The following is a 22939-nucleotide window of genomic DNA, read 5'->3' as shown; positions in this document are numbered from 1 at the left end:
CATAAATTTCTTTAACAGAAATAACTCTATCTACTTTACTTGATTTTATAAAGAAATGTGGGTATTACATCTAAATAGATGATCCCACAGAATACAAGTATCTATGCTTCTTTATTTAACCTATCTCCAAACTACCAGAACCTTGAGAATGTCTGTAGCACACAGTTTACTCAGGAATGTACACAATTGCTGATAGGGAAAACATTCAAACCAGGGAATGTCTGCTTTTCTGTAGTTGAGGAATGGCAAAAACACAAGGATCCAAAGCTTTCAGGAAACTAGGGCAAATAAGATAAGGTGAAGGTTAAAAATTGTTTAATAGTTTATTTTATGTATATGACTGCTTTGCTTGCCTGTATGTACGTATACCAAGTGAGGGCCTGCTATCTGCGGAGGCCAAAAGAGAACACCAGATCCCCTGGAACTGTAGTTACAGAAGCCACCATGTGGGTGCTGGGAACCGAATCCTGGTCCTCAGCAAGTGCTCTTAACCACGGAGTCATCTCTCTAGCCCTATAGACATTTTTTAAAGATTGTTCCAGTTTGTTTTCTTTGATACTGAGTCTCACACTATCACCTAGGCTGGTTTGGAATTCACCTGTAGTCCATGCTGGCTTCACTTTCCAGCATTTCTGCTTCAGCTTCCCAAGAACTGGGATTATAGTATGAATCAATATATCCTAGCATCCAAATTTTAAGAAATGTACACACACACACACACACACACACACACACACACATATATATATATATAATCCATTCTATAAAATATCATATATCATTAATTTAGGAAATGCAACATCACCAAAATATCTGTAAAATTGAGAAAAAAAAGCTTAAAGCCACTTAATCCCCAAACCCTTGATTGTATTCATGCCCATCAAGCAAACTCACCCTGAGATCCATTTTGTTCCATGGCTGTTTTTGTAAATTAACACTATATATTTTTGATTTCCTCACAGCTCTCACATAAGCTTCATGTCCTTGCCTAAAATAAATAAGCTAAAACAGAAAACAATGTATTTATTACACAGTCATATTTATTTTAACTCTATACTTCCCAATACATAATGTCTAAACAGCCTCTTCCCGTTACATAAAATAATTACAATTTTTCAAACCTTTTCCTGGTCAAAAGATACTCACTCAATACTCATGTCTCTCTAACCCTGTGCCAAATTTCACATTGCTTAAATAATAAATGTGCTTGTTATCTCCCAAGCAGCTGCAAAAGTCAACTGAAGAAAAGAGAGGTCTAGGAGAAGGAAAAGTCAGTTTCACGGAAGGGGGAGGGGAGGGCAATAGAACACCTGTGACATTAAAGTAGAAAGGACTAAAAGTGGCAGGCCACAGGGGGAGAAGGAGGGCAGAAAGATGTAGGTGACAAGAGCGGAGGGATCAAGCAAAGCAAAGCCTTCATGAAAGTGTCATAAGGAAAGCTACCACTCTCAACAACAATTTAAATACACATTTTTAGAATGCTACTTATAAGCTTAAACAATTCTTTGAAAAGCAACTAGTTTTGTGTACATTCAGGGTGTTTTTTTTTTCTTCAGTGTGAAGCTGCCTGGGAAAGTGACTGCATGCAGCATGCAAATGAAGTCATTTTTAAGACAAATTCAAAACTGTTCTGTCGCAAGAGTTCATGTTGGCACAAGCTGAGCACAGAAGAAATGAATTCAAGTGTTTGGTAAGACACTTCAAATTTTTGAAAGATAATATTTACTACTATTTTCTATACTTATTGAAGAAAATTTCTTTTCCTCAGTGGTTTCAGAATGCTGACAGAAATAAGCATAAGCAGACAAAGGTATCATAAAATACCATATTAGCAGAGTTTAAAATACACAGTGAGGTATGAGGAAGATTACTCTCCTCCTTTACCCCAAGGAATTTAATTTCTCATCTTTAGCTGAGGCCAGTAGACGAGTTCTCATAAAAGCACGGGAGGCTGTGGATTTGAAAGTTCTGTACCAGTATGCTGTGATTCTAACACCTAATTATATGCAAATTTGGCCAACTTGCTTACCTTTCTAATTCTGTCATCTCATCTGTAAATAGGACATTGTGACATGACTCAAATATTTCATACCATGTAGCACTGGCCAAATTGTAGTAACAGCTACACTTCCTATTTGTTCTTGTGTAAGAGACTATTCTTCACATACAATATACTAACCAATCGTCCCAGCATTCCTGTAAGACAGAACTACTACTATAAGTTCAGTTTTATAAATACACATATTGATTGAAGTTTATGGAGAAGACAAAAATGCGTTTCCCAATCACAAATACTATCAGGCGAGCACATAAAAGAGGCATTAGGCTGTGGACACAGCATTGTGGTTAATTTAGGTACATTGCTGATACTACTATTTGAGAATAAGAGAGCCCTAGGTCCCCTCTGGGCCCCTTGGTCTTCCTGCCACAGTGGCAGCACTTAAGTAAGGCCAATTCCCTTCTCCTTGTCTTCAGTGAAATGCTCCTGAACTTTCATTGCTCTCTTCTCAAATGCAGGGGTTGGTTTTGCACTAACAGTGTACACACACACACACACACACACACACACACACACACAACTCTGACCTTACTCGGAAAATACTACCTTTGTAGATATAATCAATTTAAGAGCCCTTGAGCTCCTAGCAGATGTATGTACACCCTAAACAACTGTCCAGATGAGAAGATGGAAAGCGAATACAGAGAGAATTGGAAGGAAGACTGCCATATGAAGGGAGGACAGAAACTGAAGTAATGTTGCCACATGTGATAAACACCACGGATTCTGAGAATGACCCAAAGCTGGGTGAAGAGGGGAGGATTCAGTATTAGAGATTTGGAAGAGAACACAGATCTGCCAGTGCCACATTAAAGTACTTTCACCTTTCAAAATGGTTTAAGAAAACAATTCCTATTATATAAAGCCAAAACAAATACATAAGCATACTCTATGAATAAAAAACCTACACAGAGACCTGGGCAGTGGTGGCGCACACCTTTAATCCCAGCATTCAGGAGGGAAGTAGATGGATCTCTGTGAGTTCGAGGCCAATCTGGTCTACACAGTGAGTTCCAGGGCAGCCAGGGCTACACAGAGAAACCCTACCTCAAAAAAAAAAAACAAACAAACAAAAAACAAAACAAGAAATAAAAAACCTACATAGAAAATAAAAATATTGAAATATTAGTATATAAAAATCATAACAGTTAAAATCCAAACTAAGGAAATCGTTAATATTGACAAAACGTCTAAGTACAAGGTACTAGATGCAATCATAAGGTATTAAAATGTACTATTTTCCTTTAAGGGAAAGTAGCATAACACACACACACACACACACACACACACACACACACACACACAGTGGGTATAAAAATTCACATAGAATTAGTTATGGGCAAAACAGAATTTGGCATTTGAGTTAGACCTTTAAGAAGGAGCATTCTGAGGAGCAATCATTTATTAGTAGGGTTATTCTAAGCAAAACAACAAGGGCTTAATAGCTAGACAAAGTAGTAAGTAATGCTGTAATTAAGAAACTAATTACATGAACAGTACATTTGTTCCTTTATGAGCTCTTAATAAAAACATTCTCAAATTGCTATTCAACTGTTGGATTCACTACAAAACTTTCTCCATTCCCCCAAACAACTGCCATAGCCTAATACATAATCTTGAAGCATATGATACAATCAGTTTAATAAAATAAAATCAGTTTAAGTGATTCCATCAAGACATGAACTGACAGAAGTTGTCATGAAGTGTAGAGAAGGGTCTCATCAGACTTTAAAAGGATACAGAGGCTTATTTGTTCTGTAAAGTCCTCTAAAATTAATTTAAGTTTACCACAGATCTCAAATGTCTCAAAATAGGCATTAAGTAGAATAAATTATAATTTCAGATCTGTCAAAAATTATGAGGCTTTTGAAGTTGTTTAATATATCATCAGAAGCTTACTAGCATAGTAATTACTGTAAACAAACACTAGCCAAAAGTCCAACATACACCAAAAAGAAACATTTTAATAATTCCTAAAGAAAATAAACAAAAGATAAATTACTCATGTTATTCGACAGCTAAATCTGCTACAAGATCTCTTTAAGAAAAAAATAGACCACGTTTGTATTTGGTCTCATTTTAAACCTATTCACTTGTCCTTTTTACATTTCTATTAATTCTGAATTCAAAATGGTGTGCAGAGGCCGAGAGTGCAACACAATGGTACAACTGCCTAGCTTGTATCAACCCGGGGTTCTAGCCCCAACACACACAAAAGGTTTCAATATTTGGTCGGTCAACAGACCAGACAAAACAATCTTCCTAAAGGAATGATATTCCAAGGTAACCATAATTTCACTAACACACTAAACGTTTCTACTGGGTAATATTTTATTAGATTTTTTTATGCCTAATTATAAATGAGTATCTACATTTATCCAGAGACTCAGGAATTATCCGTTAGCACAGGTGTAGAACTTTTTGACCTTGGAACGTAATATAAACAAATGGGTTGGGCCACATTCCTAGGTATTCTGGGTGAGACATACCTGTTTAAGCATATTTTCTAACATACTGAATTTTTAAAACAATATTAGTTATTGATTGATTGAGGACTCAAAGTACCACTCAATTCTCAAACTTCCAATCAAAAATCAACTGCTTTTATAACTTTAGAAATCATAAATAACCTAGTATCTACTATGTTGACTACATTATTCCAGACCTCTACAAAGGGAGCAAAATTAATTATATATACAACTGAATAAAGAAACGATAGCACATATATAATTAGTACAGAATTACGATATGAAGGTTCAGTCATTAAAGGCATTTGATGTGCAAGTTTTGTGACCTGAGTTTAGTTCCTGGAACCCATGTCACAGGTAGAAAGAAATGATCCCACAGAGCTGTCCTCTGACCTCCACTTGTGCTGCCCTCAATTATACACATATGCTCAATAATAAATAAAGTTAGAAAATTAAACCAATATAAGATACTAAGATTGAATAGTGTTAATTGTTCTTTTGTTTATTTGGTTTGATTTTTTTGAGACAGGATTTCTATGTTGTCCTCGGTGTCCTGGAACTTGCTCTGTAGAACAGGGTTTCCTTGAACTCACAAGAGATCCACTTGCCTCTGCCTCCCAAGTGCTGGGATTTAAGGCGTGTGCCACCCCCACCAAACAATGTTAATTGTTTCTTTTTTATAATAAAGGAAATATTCTGTCATTGTTGATTTATTTTCCTTTATGTGCGTGAATGAATGTGCTGTCTGTGCACCTTGTGTATGCCTAGTGCCCACAAAGGCCAGAAGAGGGCATTAGATCCTGTGTAACTGGTGTCACAGATAGTTGTGAGCTGTCATGTGGTGCTGGGAATCGAACCTAGGTCCTCTGGGAGAACAGTTGGTGCTCTTAACTGCTGAGCCATCTCTCAAACCCAATAGTGTTCTTGAATCAAAAGGGTTTTTTTTTAATTTATTTATTTATTAAGGATTTCTGTCTCGTTCCTGCAACCGCTTCCCATTTCCCTCCCCCGATCAAGTCCCCTTCCCTCATCTGCTCGAAGAGCAATCAGGGTTCCCTGACCTGTGGGAAGCCCAAGGACTGCCCACCTCTATCCAGGTCTCGTAAGGTGAGCATCCAAACTGCCTAGGCTCCCACAAAGCCAGTACGTTTTTATTGGACAACAAGTACCTCATCTCCCATCTGTGGAACGAATGGAGAACGCCGTGGTATAGTATCCAAGATCCACTGAGGGGCAAACCATTCTTCATTGGGTTCGCCTGCCATAGAAACAAGTCCCCCTTTCTAAAACAAAACAAATCAAATAACAATTACAGTATTTGTAACAATGGTTCATAAGTGCAGACTCATGAATAGTAGTATGAAAAAGACAGAAAAAATTATGTAAAATAGCAGGTTTCATGCACACTGAAAATATTTAAGTTTTAAACATATCCAATAGAAACTATACATTTATTTTATATCAAGCAGTTCAATTTTGGATCACAGATAATAGCTTGACATATTATCATCTAATAATAACACATTTTTTCTCTTCATGTTTCTAGACTATATCAACTCAAATAATAATACAATAGTGACTATTAAGAATAAAAGATGGACCAGATGCTGCAGGTCTGTAATCCCAGATATTCAGGAAGTTGGGACAGAAGAATTGAAAGTTCAAGGCCAGTCTGGGGAACTTGAGATTCTGTCTGAAAATGGAAAAGTAGATAAAAGAGCTGGTATATAGCTCAGGGGTAGTGTGCGAAGCAGTAGGTTCATCCCCTAGTATTTGTATGTACTAATACAACAGGATTACTGCACTAGTGCATTAATATCTTTGACATTTTGTATAAGAAGAATGTGCAGAGCTCATTTAATGGAATCAGCCATTTTCCATTTAGATATTAGATTTTTAGAGAACAGCAATCCTTTTAAAATAGAAAGTATAAAAACAGTATAATATTATCACAAAAATTAACAGGTAAACAAACTATGAAATTCAGACAAGTATGTAGATTAAAGTATTATGTCCCTTAAATTAAATTATATTGGTGGAAAGGATAATGAGGTAAAATAAAATATAAATTCAAACTCTTTTATCCTATGAGTAAAATGTTTATAGGAATACAAATTTATAATTGGGTAATGACAAGAAGAATTTTATTTTATTACGATGGCTTATTCTTGTAGAACTTTGCTACATTTTTACAAGCAACTGTCAATGTTCTGATTTAATAACATAATGATGGCAATTAACTGTACCTTTGAATAACAAGAAATTAGGAACAATTATTTCAAGTCAATTAAAATTTTTAATCGAAAGCCGGGCGGTGGTGGCGCACGCCTTTAATCCCAGCACTCGGGAGGCAGAGGCAGGCGGATCTCTGTGAGTTCGAGACCAGCCTGGTCTACAAGAGCTAGTTCCAGGACAGGCTCCAAAGCTACAGAGAAACCCTGTCTCGAAAAACCAAAAAAAAAAAAAAAAAAAAAATTTTTTAATCGACATTTTTAGAGGAAAAGCAAATGTCACTATAAAATATTCAAATATTGGAGGCAAAAAAAAACAATGCAAAACAAAGCGATTTCTGTATTACAAACCTTCTTTCTCGTCTGCTTAGTCTTCTTCTTCCTATTTTCTAAGGGCTTCACCTTTTCATCTTCAGAGCTGCTGAAGATCTTCTGCGCTGCCTGTCTCGTTTGTCTCTTGGGAGGCTGCAAATTTATCCCAGCATCCGCTGTCCAGTCAGAATATTCACTTGATGAATCACTGGCAAGAAATCAAAATTATGATGGAAAAGTCATCATTTTCTTATGAAACAGCACTTACAAGACAAGGACTGAAAAAGTAGCATGATAAATACAAAATTTTTATCACTATTTAATTTTAATGAAATGCTTTCAGAATAAAAATTACTGAATTTGCTATGACAGGATTTAAAAATCCTTGCTGGAAACACAAAACTGCCTAAAAATAAACATGAATCTTATGACTGAAATGGAGATATAGTTTTAAAACTAAAATAAAGTTTTAAATAAGGTGCACACCTTTAATAACATAGGCAGATCTGTGAGAGTTTAAAGCCAGCTTGGTCTAGTGAGTTCTAGGACAGCCAGAGTTACATAATAATACTCTATATCAAAAGACCAAAACCTGAAATAATTATATAAAATTGCATAGAAGTACAATCATAAATTTAACATGAAGCTTATTTCACAGGTAAAAGAAACAACACCTCTATAGTTATATCCATAGAAAGTATTGGGAGTCATGAATAAATATATGGTACATGGGCTTCAAACCCAGAATTTTTTTGCAATACATGACACTATTTTATCTTTGGTTTTATCAAATTCCTACAAAATCATAATTTCATGAAATTAAATTTTGAATAATTTGAGGTCAATTGGAACTACCTGGAAGAGCTTTCACTTTGCCACTCAACAACAGGGTCTTCTACAGAAGCATCACTTGTGCCAACAGTTTCATCTTCCTATAATAAAGAGAAGGCAATTAAATATATTTAGTATCAGCTAGTATAATATAGAAAAAAACCTATTTGATGTACAGCACTTTATTACCTCATCAAACATCCTAGCTAAAATGTACATAATTATATCTCAAATTTACAAACAAACCTAGTGGGTATTTTATGGTGTCTGGTATTATACTCTTTATTGATATAAAACATTTTTGTTTCTTTAGAAAAATGTTTAAATCTCAAAATACTTATAGTCTTCTTAAATGCTAAAAAATAGCTTTAAATATATTGTGAGTATTATTTTAAGGTCAAGATATTCATGGAGGAAAAGGGAAATACTACTTTAAAAACTGTGAATAGTAGAAGAAAGAAAGTACTCTATAATGTTAATGTCAATAAAACTCTCATTATGGATCTAAAAAATAGAGTTGTTAAACGAACAAGAGGATTGGGGAACAAGAGGAAAAGAGCAGCTATACACTCTCTTCACTGTCATGATGAAGATAGGTCTGTGGAAAATCAACACTCAATGACTTCTGGAATAGATAGAGTCAGAAATAAAAATAAAATAAAATAAAATAAAAGGGATATATAAGTTAATTACAGAATGAATCAGTCCTGGGACTGTTCTCCTTATTTCTATTATTTATGTTTCATGCCTAGGAAGATTTTTCTGTCACTATCTTATCTCACTGTCACAAAGACAAGCTTTGGGTGGCACATGCTACACCCTTGCCGAGATAGTATCTTAGGTAGAAATCAGGAAAGACAATCCGAAGTGTTCAATGGAACACCCAAATCTGTGTATGCGCTTATTAATAAGTAAACCTCTGCATTTCTTATTCAAGTGACTTGCAAAAGGAAACCTGAATAAATTGTACAAAATCAACAAAAGAAGTAACTTAGAATAAATAACAGCAGATCTAACCTCCGAGGAGTTGTCTGAATCTTCTTGTACACATGCATTTTGAGATGATGCCTGTGAATTATGCTCTATGTTGGACCGTGTTAGGTAAGTATGCTGACGCTTGCGCTGTGTCCTCCGTAAAGACCGCCCACAGCTAGGCTGATGATCATTCTGTAAAAGAGAAGGGAAACCTATTTTAAAAGAAGAAATAGTACAAAACTGAACACTGAATACCTCGGTGGCAAGAATTTGCCCATTCAGAGTTTACATGACACATTATTCACAATTATCATAGCAGGAATAAACATCCATATTATAGTTAATGTAATCCTTAAATAACTTTAAAAAGAAATATAAGAAAGTCTGTAAAAGCATTAGCATGACCAATTAGATTTAATCATTTATATTTCTTTCATTCCAGATTAGCAGTCTTAAGATTCTTAAGGTTTAGTAACGATCTTTAGAATCAATCTAACACAGCTTTACACGCTTGTTCACACTTGTATTCCAAGAACTCGGGAAACTGAAGCAGAAGGACTACAGTACGTTCAAGGACAGCCTGGGCTAGAGAGTGAGACCCTGGCTCAAAATAAACAAAACAAGCTGATTTGAATTTATTTCTCATTTTATGTGTACGGCTGTTTGGCCTCCGCACATATTTATTTGTAGATCACATGCCTGCCTTGTACCAGTGGAGGCCAGAGTGTATCGATTCCCCTCAAACAGGAGTTACAGATGATTGTGAATTACAAGGAATCAAATCTGAACACTCTGTAAGAGCAGCCAGTGCTCTTAACTATTGAGCCATATCCCTGGCCCCAGAAAAATAATTTTAAGAATCAATTTAACAAATATTCCTTGTAGAAAAATGCCAGGAGAGAATCGATAGACATAAAATAAGCTTTAGATTACATAAGAATAGAAGATTTAAGACTCGAAGTAATACACATATAAAAAGCACCATCCAAATCAGATATTGTGGCACATACTTATAATCCCCAAACCTGTGAAAAGAGGCAAGGGTTGGAAGTATTTCCAGCATTGAAGGGACAACAGGCAGAAAGAGCACTGTGTGCAAGATTAGCAGTCTACATAGTAAGTTCCAGGCCAACAGGGGCTATAGAGAAAGATCCTATCTCAGAAACCAAAGCCAAAACTAAAAAATTCAAATTTTTGAGCATAAAAGTGTGCAATTAGATAACAAGCAAGAAACTATGCCATGCTTAACTTCTTCTCTCTCACTGGAATTCAGTCCTACTACTTGTGAACAATGTAAAAGACACAATTATAGTAGTAACACGGAATTCAACTGATGCCCCAGCTTAGCCAGGGCTTCCAAGCTAGCCAGAGTTACAGCAAGAGCCTATTAAGAAAAGATACTTCATTTTAACAAGGAAAATTTAGTGTAGTATCTACCTTTGTACAATATCTAATATCTATAAGTAGAAATCATTATGGTTGATACTATCACAAGCAAAGCTACAGCCTTAATGTCATTGGGAGTAACTTTAAAACTCTTATAAACTAGTCTTGAAAGGTCAGTTTCTTTTTCTTATATGTAAATATTACTATGTTGTCCAGAGTGACCTCAAACTCTCATTTCCTTTCTACCTCAGCCCCCCAAATTTTGGGATTACATATACACACTACCATGTCTGGCTTCTGTGGTCTTCAAATGTATATGAAAATGTCTAAATTCCAGCCTAAATACCTAAATGCTTATATACCTACTCTAAACCCTAGCATTTCCAGATAAACTAATTATTGGCAAATAAGCAAAACAAAATAAACCATTAATCAGATTCATACTAGAGATGGAATAAGCTTAAATATAAAAATTTAAAGCAGATATCAGAATCATGTACAAATATTTTAAGGTATTTATGATAATTATCCCTAATTTTGTTCATTGACAGAGAAAATATTATTAAAATTCAGAATACACTACTTAGCTTTTCTTTAAACACTGAAAATTATCCAATTAACTATATTCTACAGAGGGGTTATAACTCGGGAAGAAATAGTTTACATCCTGATTCCTTTTGGCTGGTGAATGAGAAGATTTCATAAGCTTATTAGTTAGGCCAAATGCAGTACAGGTATCTCATCCATTGCATAGCAGGGTCTACTGGGAAATGAACCTAGTACATCCCAGCGTATAGTTAGGTTTTGCTTACGTGGTTAGATAGGTTATACAAGGGTTGGCAAACTATTTGTAGAGGGTCAGAAGAATGTCTGGCTTTCTAGGTCATATCATTTTTATTCCAACTACTCAACTCTCTTTATATATAACATAAAAACAACTAAAGGCAAGCCATAATTGAATATTTGCCTTACTTCAATAAAATATAATTAAGTAAAACCAAGGATTTCATACATAAGCGTGACAACCTCTATCCTAATGGATACAGCATTTGTTTCACATTTGGATTGATAACCAATAGAAAATCACAATTGCATTTAAAAATGAAAATAATATTTTATACATATACATTAAAAGACAACCTTTTATTTAAATTTTTTCTGTTAATAACCATTCACATGCATGTATGGATATGGATTTGAGGTTAAAAAAATTAAGATCCCTGTAAGCAGATGCCAATTTAAATACTCTCTTGATAGATAACTATTGCCTTTCAAATAATTTTTATTTGCAAACATAGGATTTGAAAGCACTAAAGAAGCAAACTTACTCTTTGGCTAGTAGAAGATGGCTTTTTCTTCTTTTCGACTGTATAAAGACTAATTTCTAGGTCACCTTTCGCAGTGCGACATTCCTCTTGAACCCTAATAAAATAAGAAAAAGAATCCAAGAGTTTAAACATCAACTCTGAAAATTAAACAATTTCAAAATAGAAAATGTAGCTCTGTAATCGTTTTAGCGATATTCTTCAGTGGCAATGTTCTGCAATCAGCACCACCACCCATCCCCATTACTTTTCAATCACTTCCAAGATAAAACCTGGAACTATTAAGCAGTTACTTCCCATTTCCCCTTTCCTCTAGGCCCTGAAAGCCTCTACTATCTGGTACTATGTCTATGAATTTTCCTGCTCTAAATATTATGTTAAGTAGAGCTACACACTATTTGTCCTTTTGTGTTATGTCTTCTTTTACCTGGCAAGACAGCTTCAAATTTTATTCATTCATTAAAATGGCTTCTTTATGGACTAATAAAATACCATTGTAGCTGAGCGGTGGTGGCACACGCCCTTAATCCCAGCACTCGGGAGGCAGAGGCAGGCGGATCTCTGTGAGTTCAAGGCCAGCCTGGCCTACAAGAGCTAGTTCCAGGACAGGCACCAAAGCTACAGAGAAACCCTGCCTCGAAAAACCAAAAAAAAAAAAAAAAGAAAAAAAGAAAAAAATACCATTGTATGCTAAATCATATTTGATAATCTATTTACTGATTGATATTTAGTTTTTTCACTTGAATAACACCGCAATGACTATTAGCACACAAATATCTAATTCCCTGCTTGCTTGTTTATTTTTAAGTAAGGAGTTCTTTGAATTTTCTCTATTCTAGCAGTTGCAACTCATAAAATTAGCTTTTTTCTTGATTCCTACTTATATCAGAAGGCAGCGGGGGAAAATAGGATTTAATATATTTTGCTACTTTGGGATTATCTGCTAATAATACTTGGTTAGATGGTATGGTTAAAATATATGCTCTCTGGAATAGTTCATATATATATATATATACACACACATATATATATTATACATAATATATATATAACCCATCTCTACTTGTGATTATACAGTTGTTATTATAAAAAAGGTAGTTTTACAAGTAAGAATCGTGATTGTAGATTTGAAATTATGCCAACAAAATCCTTTCACCAGTGAAGACTATTTGAATGACATTTTAAAGCACATTTACACTGCATACTCATACTGCTCCAATACTTAGCTGGTGACCTTTTTCTTGGATCACTGTTAATCCATAGTCAATATGCCACTCAGGTTCACATGTGCTCTAATATGAATTCTGTCTTAGTATCTGTATTCTTACCCTTAGACGATAAACCCACACACTGGCACAAGAATGCATCACCTTCTCAGTATTTCCCAGGGCATTAATCAAATGCTGAGCACATTTAGGAGGATATTTGTCACAAAATAAGCTAATTACAGTCAGTTGATATGGAAAAACTAACATATGATGCAGCTTGATTAGAATATCTCAGTTACTAGGGTAATTTAACATAATTCTCTTGTAAATATACAGTTTTGAATTTTCTTAGGAAGGTTACCATGTCAACTCACCTACTAACTCCATTATTTAGTTCATTTACCACCACTCTTCTGCTCCAGGCCATGATATCTCGTTCAGTGGCCATCTGGCTCCTAGGAGCATTGTTATGCATTTGCCGAACACCTTCAATTTGACCACTACGCCGAAGCCCAATATTTGGAGAAGAGGGTATGTCCATATTTGGACTACTCAGAGCTAAAGCAAAAGCAAGGAAAACCACAATGTTCTGAACAAATATACCAGTGATGGAGATTAGAGCGCTAAAGAAGATCTAAGTTTCAAAGACTGGATGTTTGGGGCTGATACTGTAAAGATTGCTTACCTAGGATGAGCAAAGTCCTAGATTTGATCCCTAGCACCAAAAATAACAGAGGCGAGAAGGAAAAACAGAAAGCGATTTCTGGAAATATGAAAGTAATTATTACCCCTGTTCTACATTTTTTCTGTGCCATCTTCATGTTTCTATATTATTATAAATAATATCAAGTACCCAATAAATGCTGAAATTTTGTATAATTCTTTTCGTTTTTAAGGCACCACTTATCAGACATTTACTAGATACAGAATACACAACCCTGTCCAAATATTATCTGAAAGATTCATATATATATAGACTAACAATTCAATTTAAATCCTTGTAAAATCTAAATTCTATCTTTGCTTACTTAATTAGGACAACTGTCAGTAAACTAAGTGTAGAGATGTACACATGGAATTCTAAGTCTTGGGAGACTGAGGTAGATTACGAGTTGTAGGCTAGCCTAGGCTACAGAGTATAACACTTGCTAAAAATAATGTAAAACTTATAAAACTTTCAAAACAAAAAATTGAAAAGTACAAGCAGACACTGGGGAGATACTGAGTCAGGAAAGTGCTTGTCAGACAGGCGTGAGGACTTGAGTCTGAATTCCTAGCACCCAGCTCCAGTGTCGTGTGTTGTGCCTATAATGCCAGCAGCCGAGAAGCAGAGAGAAGAAGTCTTGGTGAGCAGTAGGTTCAGTAAGAGACAGTCACAAAAAATAAGGAGAGCAACTGAACACACACACACACACACACACACACACACACACAGAGAGAGAGAGAGAGAGTGAGAGAGAGAGAGAGAGAGAGAGAAAGAGAGAGGAGGGAGAGAGAGAACCCAAAACCAAAACCCAAAACCACAACAACCAGCGTCTCACTCTGTAACCCAGGCTGTTCAGAAACACACTATGCATCTCAGAGTGACCTTGAACCCACTGTGATTCTAAGGCATTAGCTGCCCCTATGACAGAATTTAAAGCATGAGCCATAACATCCAGCTAGCAAAACATTTTTAATTTCAAATTTCACTTTCAAAATTAATAAGCAATGTAAGAAAACACTAGTAAGCTTCTTATTGTTATATTTGCAAATAAAACACAAATAGAAAACTGCAATCGAAATCAACACTCAAAAACAATCCAAACAAAATGAGCATTGCAAATAGAAGTGAGTGGGGTTCCCTTAGCTGATGGAATTTCAGTCTACAACAACTTAGTGTTGGAAGCAGAGCTAAATATTGATTGCACTAATGAAGATCTAAATTGGAGACCTAAGAACTCTGCAATACAGGATTGCCACTCTACTTCTAACCTTGTCCAAAGCTCAGGAAAACTTAACTGAGTTAGATGCCCCAAGGGACCCATATGAAGAACTGTTTTATTATAATTTTGTGAAATAACTCAAGAAATAAGCAAAATACTCTGTGTGTTGCTTCAAATTTACATATGTTTACTTCTGTGCAACCCTATACGTGATTTTACCAAAAAGTACAGTAATTATGTAAGTAGAAAACAAAACAATCGGGCATAGTGGTATAGGTCCTTGGAACCTAGTCCTCTGGTGGGCAAGGCATGATGGCCACAACTTCAAGGCCACCATGGACAGCACAGCAAGACTTAATCACAAACAAAACTAATGGGCTCAAAATGTAGTTGAGTGGTGGAGACTTTGCTCCTTAAGATGTTGAGTTCATGGGGCTGGAGAGATGGCTCAGTGGTTAAGAGCACTGACTGCTCTTCCAGAGGTTCTGAGTTCAATTCCCAGCAACCACATGGTGGCTCACAGCCATCTATAATGAGACCTGGTGCCCCCTTCTGGCTTGCGGGCACACATGGAAGGAATGTTGTACACATAATAAATAAAAAAAAAGATGTTGAGTTCAATCCCTAGCACTAAGAAAAACTTGCTAGGTAGAGGTGGCTCATGCCTTTAATCACAGCAATAAGTAGGCAGAGGCAAGTGGATCTCTGCGAGTTTGAGGCCAGCGTGGTCTACAGAGTGAGTTCTAGGACAGCCACGGCTACACAGAGAAACCCTGTCTCAAAAAACTCACATTTCTTGACAAATTAGATATATCAGATACAGAGGTACATTTTATGGTAAGTGAAGGAAGGTGTGTATTTTAGATGATAATAATAATACTCCTGTTAGAGGTAACAAGATAGTTCAGCAGATAAAGGTGCTTGTTCTCAAGTCAGGTAACCTGAGTTCTAGCCCATGGCCATACACATACCCACATATACACACACTTACATGCAAAGTAAATGGGGAAGAATAATTAATTATATAATAACTTCTACTGGGATTAAGATGAAGCTATTGTGTAAGCCTGGTCAGAGGTCATATTTGGGTTCTCTAAGAAAAGGCCAGACCTTTTTCTACTGAACTATTTTGTTCATTCAGGAGCAAAGGGTGATATGCTGATCCCCTTTCAACAACTGGGACCAATTATTGGGATGGCACTTTCCAAACTAAAGGGGGTTTAAGTTTAAAACCTTCATAGGTCAGGCCCCTGATAAAAGGGCCAGACTTATTCCAAGACTTCATTTCTAGAAACGAAAGTAAAGATTGCAAAATAAACTGAGTCAGAAGGAATACTGTATTTAAATCCACTACCTACATTTGTTAGAAAGTGAACGTTAGCCATAAATGATAATAATTAGACCACGCTACTTTGGAATACTTGCTATTAGAAGTTAGAAATTAATAAAAATGTTTACATTTATAAACACGAAATGTTTTCACATTATACATGGTAAAAGTTTTTATACTTTCCACAAATATACAATTACTTACCACCATTAACAGAATATGATCTATTAGTTGGAAAATGTGGAACATTTCCTTCGTTGTTTAGTCGGAGGTCTTGTTCTCTCTGTAACTCCCTGATTATCCCATCAAGAATGCTTTCTTCTTGGTCATTGGTTTGCTGCCCAATTACCTGTTCTACCACCTCACCATCACCTTAATAAGACCAAAGATATAAAGTCAGATAAATTTATTACATTTTTAGTATGCCTTAATATGGTAAAAAAAAGAGAAAAGTTAGCTTAAATTATAAGCTGTGAAAGAAGTAATGAGAAATAATTTAAGATGAAAATAAAGTATACATGAAATAATATTTTATGGAAATTTTAAAAATTATACTTAATGATTCAACATTTGCATTTGATTTAACCAATAGCCCTAAATTAGACATTAACAATGCATTTTAAGGAATAATTATAACATTAAAGTTAAATAATCCACTTGAAAAACAAGTTTTCTATATGCTATATTCTAAAGCTAAAATCAAGAATTAGAGATGTGAGCAAGATTTTTTTTTTACATTGGGTCTTATTCTGTAAACCACCATGGCATGGAACTCACTATATAGTCCCGCATGGCCTTGAGCTCATGGCAATCCTTCTGCCTCAGCCTTCAGAGTGCTGGGATTACAGGTATGAGCCACCATGCCTGGCCTGAGTCATTTATAAACTATAAACAAGTTTATTCACAGTTACCTAGAATGTTCTGCACCTTCCTTTTATGAAAATTTCGTTCCAAAAGAAGTTAAAAGTATGAGCTTTAAAATAAATAAATATTTTTTGTAACACCAGTGTTTTAATAAGTAAAAAATTATTTTTATGATAAATTCAAATTCAAACTTTACTTCTGAATGAACAATTTTAACTTTTATCTTTCTTAAAAGCATCATGTCCTGCTTCTTCATCTTGCCCTGTAATTAAATCAAATGTGATTTGATAAAGTAACAAAGGAATTAATTCTTGTAATAAATTAAGTATGCTAAATGAAGTTTTTATTTAGATAGTTTCAATTTGATATTCTATTTATTATTCACATTTTTCTCCTTGGTTCATAATTATTAAATCAGAGTAACCAATACTACTACATTGCTCTACAAATGTTTACTTCATTTTATTCTATGAAGGTCAATCACCAATTTCCTAGTAAAGAAAGGAAATTCAGAAGCCAGATATGGTGGCACATGCTTGTAATACCAACAGTAAGAAGGCTAAAGCCTGAAGAAATGAGAATTCTGAGCTAGCCCAGGAAACATAGTGAAATCCCATTTTTTAAAAACAAAATTGAGGAGGCAAGGAAATCTATTTGCGAATCCACAACTTCCTCCTCTATAATTCAATGCAAACTGTGAAAAAGTGAACCAATACAAAGGCAGTCCACGGATGAGCAAGCAGAAAAGACAGGACACACAGCTGACACATCTATCTAAAGAAACCCAGTCTCAGTTTGGGGGTTTCATTAACTAGCAGTTTTCAAAATGAAGTATCCATATTCTATAATTTTACCAATTAAGCTTAATATAGTAAAGTTGGTAAGTTTAATCATTACCAGAAGTCACTAAGCAGAACAAGGTCATACATATGGCAATGGTTTCCACTGTGGTAGGTCAACAAATTACCTCTTGGGCACGTTACTGTTTGTCCTAAACCAATTACTTTGCACAGCAGAGCTAAACAATAAAAAAAACTACTCTGGTAAGCTGAAATCTACAAGTAAAAATGAATACAAATAGTATATAATGCATGTTATGGCCCATTTCAGAATTTAGTACGAACTATCCATCTGCAACATTTTAAATTTGCTTTAGGAGGTAGCATACCATTAGCCACATAACCCAGCTGAGGAATAAGCTGCTCATCTTTACAATTTTCCCGTCCTGGTACCAGTCGTTGAAATTTTGTAGGATGAGGATTTCCATCGACATCCACCAAGAATGGGGGAGGCATAAGGTGAGGAGCTTGCTGAGTTTGCTCATCCAATACATAGTTATTCGCATCTCGGATAAGTGGTCGATAATCAGTGTGGAAGAACATCTGATCTGGAATCTTTGTGACAGACATTTTGTTAGTGTTTAACATACCAGAGAATGTATGGTCCAGGCCCTTATTTTCATCCCTATAGCATATATTTTGAATCATACAGCTTTTATATTCTCTCATAGTTCTGTGTTACCATATGTTCCTCTAGGAAGAAACAAATGACCTAAATAGTAGTTTTCTTATCTCCAAATTCTGATTTGCATTATTTTGGGAACCTCATATTTCCCTAATTAGAATAAGAAATAAGGCAACAATCTATCAGAAGCTGTGTATTTTGATTTGACTTATAGCAAACACACAAACCTATAACTTGAGTTCTTATTTTTATTTAAGAATAAATGAAGCATGACATTCATGTTGAGCATAATAAACGTCAACAAATCAACATGGAAAGCTATTGAGCTAACCTCAATGATGATGTCTCTTCCCACTATAAGATTCCACACTCTCCCTAGACTCATAGCTAATAAAATACAAAGAACCAGTTGGGTGTGGTACAGCATGCCTATAATCCTAGCACAGTCTCCCAAGACAGAGGAGAGAGTTGCAGTAAGTTTGATGCCAGCTTTGTAGCAGAAAAACTAAAAGATATGGATGGAGGGCTACACATATGATGCCACAAAAGTAGATGGAAATGAGATAAACAGTTTACCGAGTTATAACAAGCCACAAAATTAAAAACATCAGAGAAAAAATCTCGCAAATAAAAAAAAGCTTCTGAATTCAACCAGCCCATTAAAGAAGGATGAACACCAATGCTTCTCAAGTAACTACACAAAACAGAAAAGGAAAGAATACTACCAATGTCTATTTACAAAGACATTATTACCCTGATAAAAAAACATATAAAGGCAAAACAAAAATAAAATTATAGACTAGTATCCCTAATGAACATAAAAGTAAAAATAAGATACTTGCAAACCAAACTCTAGAACACATCAACAATGTCACTCAACATGATCAAGCTGATTGGCGGCGAGCTGGCCAATAAGTGCGGGGCGGTGGGCGGCGAGGCCAATGGCGCGGCGGGAGGGGGCGTGTCCCGCGTGCCCCTGGCGCCGGCACTGGGAATCCCCGTGCGGTCAGTGGCGTTTCCGCTCGGGCAGCGGGCTGAGTGAGCTGCCGCTGCCGCCGCCGCTGCCGCCGCCGGGGGAGGGGCGGCCGCCGCCCGCCTGCGCTCAGAGACTCACGCAGCCCTAGTCCTGCCAGTCCGCCAACACAGTAGTGCCGGCCCCCCTCCGTCCCTGGCCCTCCCCCCTCCCCGCCTTGGGCTCGCTCCGCCTTTCTGCCCCCCCCACCCCCACCTCACGGGTACGGGCCATTCCCGGCCAGGAAATGCCGTGGCGCCGCGTTGGGCCTAACTCGAGTCTCGCTGCCTCCCGGGAGTGCCGTGCGCCGCAGAAACTACCTCATCCAGCCACTAGATGGTGCCAAATACAAACCGTGCTGGATACCAAGAGGAAGCCAGGGAATCTTGATGCTAAAGTTAAGCTATGTACAGATGACTGTAGCCCAAGCCTAGCAGTGGTGATTTTGGTTTTTTGTTTGTTTGGGTTTTTTTTCAGCCACTTAAATGAGAGTATTTTGTATTTAATACAAAAAGAGGACATTGAGAAGAAGCTCTCAGAAGATGGTAAGTTTCAGCCATGTGTTGGCTATTCAAATGCAATCTAGTGTTCAAACACAGTATCTTCAGCATCTCCCCAGGACAGTCCGGCTGTTACCCCCACTTTACAGATGAGAACACTGAGATCTGAAAGACTGTTTCCTGCTCAAGGTCATTCAGCTAGGAAGTGGCTGATCTTGGATTGAGCCCACATCGCTCCTATCTACATCAAGACATATGCCCCAAGAATATATGTGGGTGAAGATCACTGTAGCCATAAGTCACCTGACAGAGCTCTAACAGATACAAACATCTCTATTCATCCCTAGCCATCAATTTTACAACAGCAAAGTCTAACAGTTGATGGAAATGATCAAGGCATGTACTTCCCCAAGAAGCAAAGGGGCATTAATAAATAGTAAAGAGGACCCAGTACCCTGAAACTGGAGTTACAGATGGTTGTGAGCTGCCATGTGAGTGTGGGGAATTGAACCCAGAAAACAGAACAAGTGCCCTTAACCACTGGACCATTTCTTCAGCCCCAAGATTTTTTACTTTTTGACTGCCACACCCCTTCAACTCAAGCTCCCACCATCACCACTTCTGCAGCCACTGCTCTCCTCTCTGCTTCTGAGTTCTATTGCTTCCGACTCCAGAGTGAGAACACACTGGGCCTGTCTTCTGGGCCTGTATCACAATCCTGTGTCCAGTTGCTCCGGGATTATCATAAGTGACTGGAGCCCCTTCTCTTCAAGGCTAAGCAGGAATCCAGCAATCCATCAGTGACAGGTAGCACATATGCTCTACCCATTAGTGCACTGATGAACACCTCGGCTGCTCCAGCTTTTGCCTTCATGCAAAGGATGCACCAAAGAACATGAGAACAAAGACATCTCATTAACACACTAGTTTCAGATTCCGTGGGTAAGTGCTGGGTCATATTTCTTTGATTACTTTGACTTATATTTTATAGGCTACACTCTATTGAAGGGATTGTACATGTGGTTTTCATCACTGTATTTCACTTCCCAATGTCATTACTCATCAGATACCCTGACTCTCTGTTGTGTAGTTATTCCTTACAAATTGAAACATTCCCACCTAGAGGGATGTGGGAGACTCATAATACTCATTGAACTAATGAAGCATGGAAGGCTCAAGAAGCAGGTGAATGGTGCTGGACAGATGACTCATCCATTCAGAGCACTGGCCACTCTTGCAAAAGACCTGGTTTCAGGTCCCAGCACCCACACAACTGCGCACAATGCCTGTAACTCTAGTTCCAGGTGTTCTGGTGCCCTCTTCTGGCCACTGGCAGGCACTGCACACATGTGGTGCACATAAAGACAAGCAGGAGAGACACAGAAGTGAAAAAAACAAACCTTTTAAAATAGAAGAAGCTCATTAATCTTGGGACCCTGGGAACTCTGAGATTTACAAGACTCCGACACATGCTACCCTCCAGGAGTATGCAAGCTGTAAACAGTTGTTGGGGCTTCTCCTGTCTTCCATGGAGCAGCCTACAAGTTGATCAAGGAGCTCCAGGGATGTGGTTTTCTTGAGTCTTCATCCAAGCAGGGTGAGCTTTTGGTAACACAGCTGGCTTTGTCACTCATGCTCCTGTAGGTTACCCTCACCCATGTTTCTGAAGTTACCCCCAACAAACCCACTGTTTCACGGCACTAGACCTGGGTGGAATCCTTGTCTTGGTCAGTCATCTATGCCCTATTTGGAGTAAACAGAGGGTTGCTCTTATCTCCCCAGAAGTCACGTGATACTTTCCATATGTGTTTTGTTTAATTTAGGAAGTAAGAAAAAATGTGAGGGTACCGAGAAAACATGAAGAGACATAGCATGCCTACTTAGGGCCACACTTGGTCCCTCGGGTGCAGGAGGAGAAGGCAGTGGTGGTGTGGAGTAGTCTGGCGGAGCAGAATCCTGACTCCAGCAGGAAAACGGCAGCATCCTAGCCCAAGATCAGCTCCCACCTCACTCATGCAGGAGGCCCAGGATGGCCAAGACGTGAGGCATGTGCTTGCTTTTAGACCTATTCCTGGAACAGAAAAGACCATGACAAGCAGACTTAGGGCTGTGCTTGAGAGGAAAAAAGATAGCGGGGGAAATGAAGAAGAGAGTCCAGGGAAAGTGACTGAAAATTTATGTCACAGCATTGCAAAGAGGAATTAAAGGCTGTTTGGAGAAATGCATGTCAAGCAAGAGAAACGGTAAGTACTGAGACATATGCACAAAAGATGTGGAAATCCTACAGTATTTGCGGTGCCTGGTACCCTGGGAAGTTGGGACTCTGGACCAGGAGGAAGCTGCAAAAGTAATGCAGGGTGGACTAGCCCCAGTGCCAGGAGCCACTTGGTGATGTGGCTAGTCTAGACCAAGATGTGTGCCAAGTGTAAAATACCTTCCAGATTTTGGAGACTCAGTGAGAAGAGAGAAAGCTAAATGTTTTTGTATTGTTTGCCTGTGGAGATGATAATATTTGGGATATATTTAGCTCAATAAAATATACTGTTAAAATTAATGTCAGCTGCTTGTTTTTGCTATGTGAAACTGGCTACCAGATGATGGAGGGCCACATAGGTAGCTGGTATTTGGTCTCCACCAGTCATTGATGGACCTATTGGTTTGTGGGGCATCCTGTGACATGGTAGGGGCCTCAATGCTTAGCTTCGGATAAGAGGGACACCAGAATTTCTGCCAAGAGAGGGACAATTTGTTCTCTGCCAGTTTAGGGTCAGTCTGGAAGGGGAGAGCTGGGGGTGAGCAGGGGATATTCCTTTCCTGCAGAACTTTTTAAATTGCAAACAGGAAGGGTAGGTGAGAGAGCTTCCAGAAGAGAAAAACACCTGGCAGGTCAAACTTGCATTGCTGCCCTATAAACCAAACCAAACAAAACAAAACCACAGGATCCCATGGCATCCCTTGGAGGGTCATCCCTACTTCTCCCTCCCCCACCCTTTCCTCACCACCAGTAAATCACAGAATCCAACCTTCCTGCAGGATGTAAAACACAAAG

General features: G+C 37.5%; 1 protein-coding gene across 1 annotated transcript in view; it reads right to left on the bottom strand.

Annotated features, from left to right (window-relative positions):
* Brwd3 (bromodomain and WD repeat domain containing 3) overlaps nt 1-18323 on the bottom strand; it is a 41047-nt gene extending 22724 nt beyond the window's left edge. Inside the window, exons 1-9 of the mRNA XM_041644319.1 lie at nt 18083-18323; nt 16255-16422; nt 13170-13353; nt 11591-11684; nt 8919-9068; nt 7926-8002; nt 7110-7278; nt 5697-5810; nt 895-1002 (exon numbers count right to left, since the gene is read on the bottom strand). Coding sequence (XP_041500253.1) covers nt 895-1002; nt 5697-5810; nt 7110-7278; nt 7926-8002; nt 8919-9068; nt 11591-11684; nt 13170-13353; nt 16255-16422; nt 18083-18323 — 1305 coding nt within the window. The remainder of the gene's footprint in view (nt 1-894; nt 1003-5696; nt 5811-7109; nt 7279-7925; nt 8003-8918; nt 9069-11590; nt 11685-13169; nt 13354-16254; nt 16423-18082) is intronic.
* Nucleotides 18324-22939: the final 4616 nt, after the last annotated feature.

The sequence above is a fragment of the Microtus oregoni genome, unplaced genomic scaffold (assembly GCF_018167655.1).
Source record: "Microtus oregoni isolate MIOR12 unplaced genomic scaffold, Mior012 000094F_ref0000399, whole genome shotgun sequence".
Lineage (NCBI taxonomy): Eukaryota > Metazoa > Chordata > Mammalia > Rodentia > Cricetidae > Microtus > Microtus oregoni.
The sequence above is the reverse complement of the archived record's forward strand: the minus strand, read 5'-3'. Positions and strand labels throughout refer to the sequence as shown.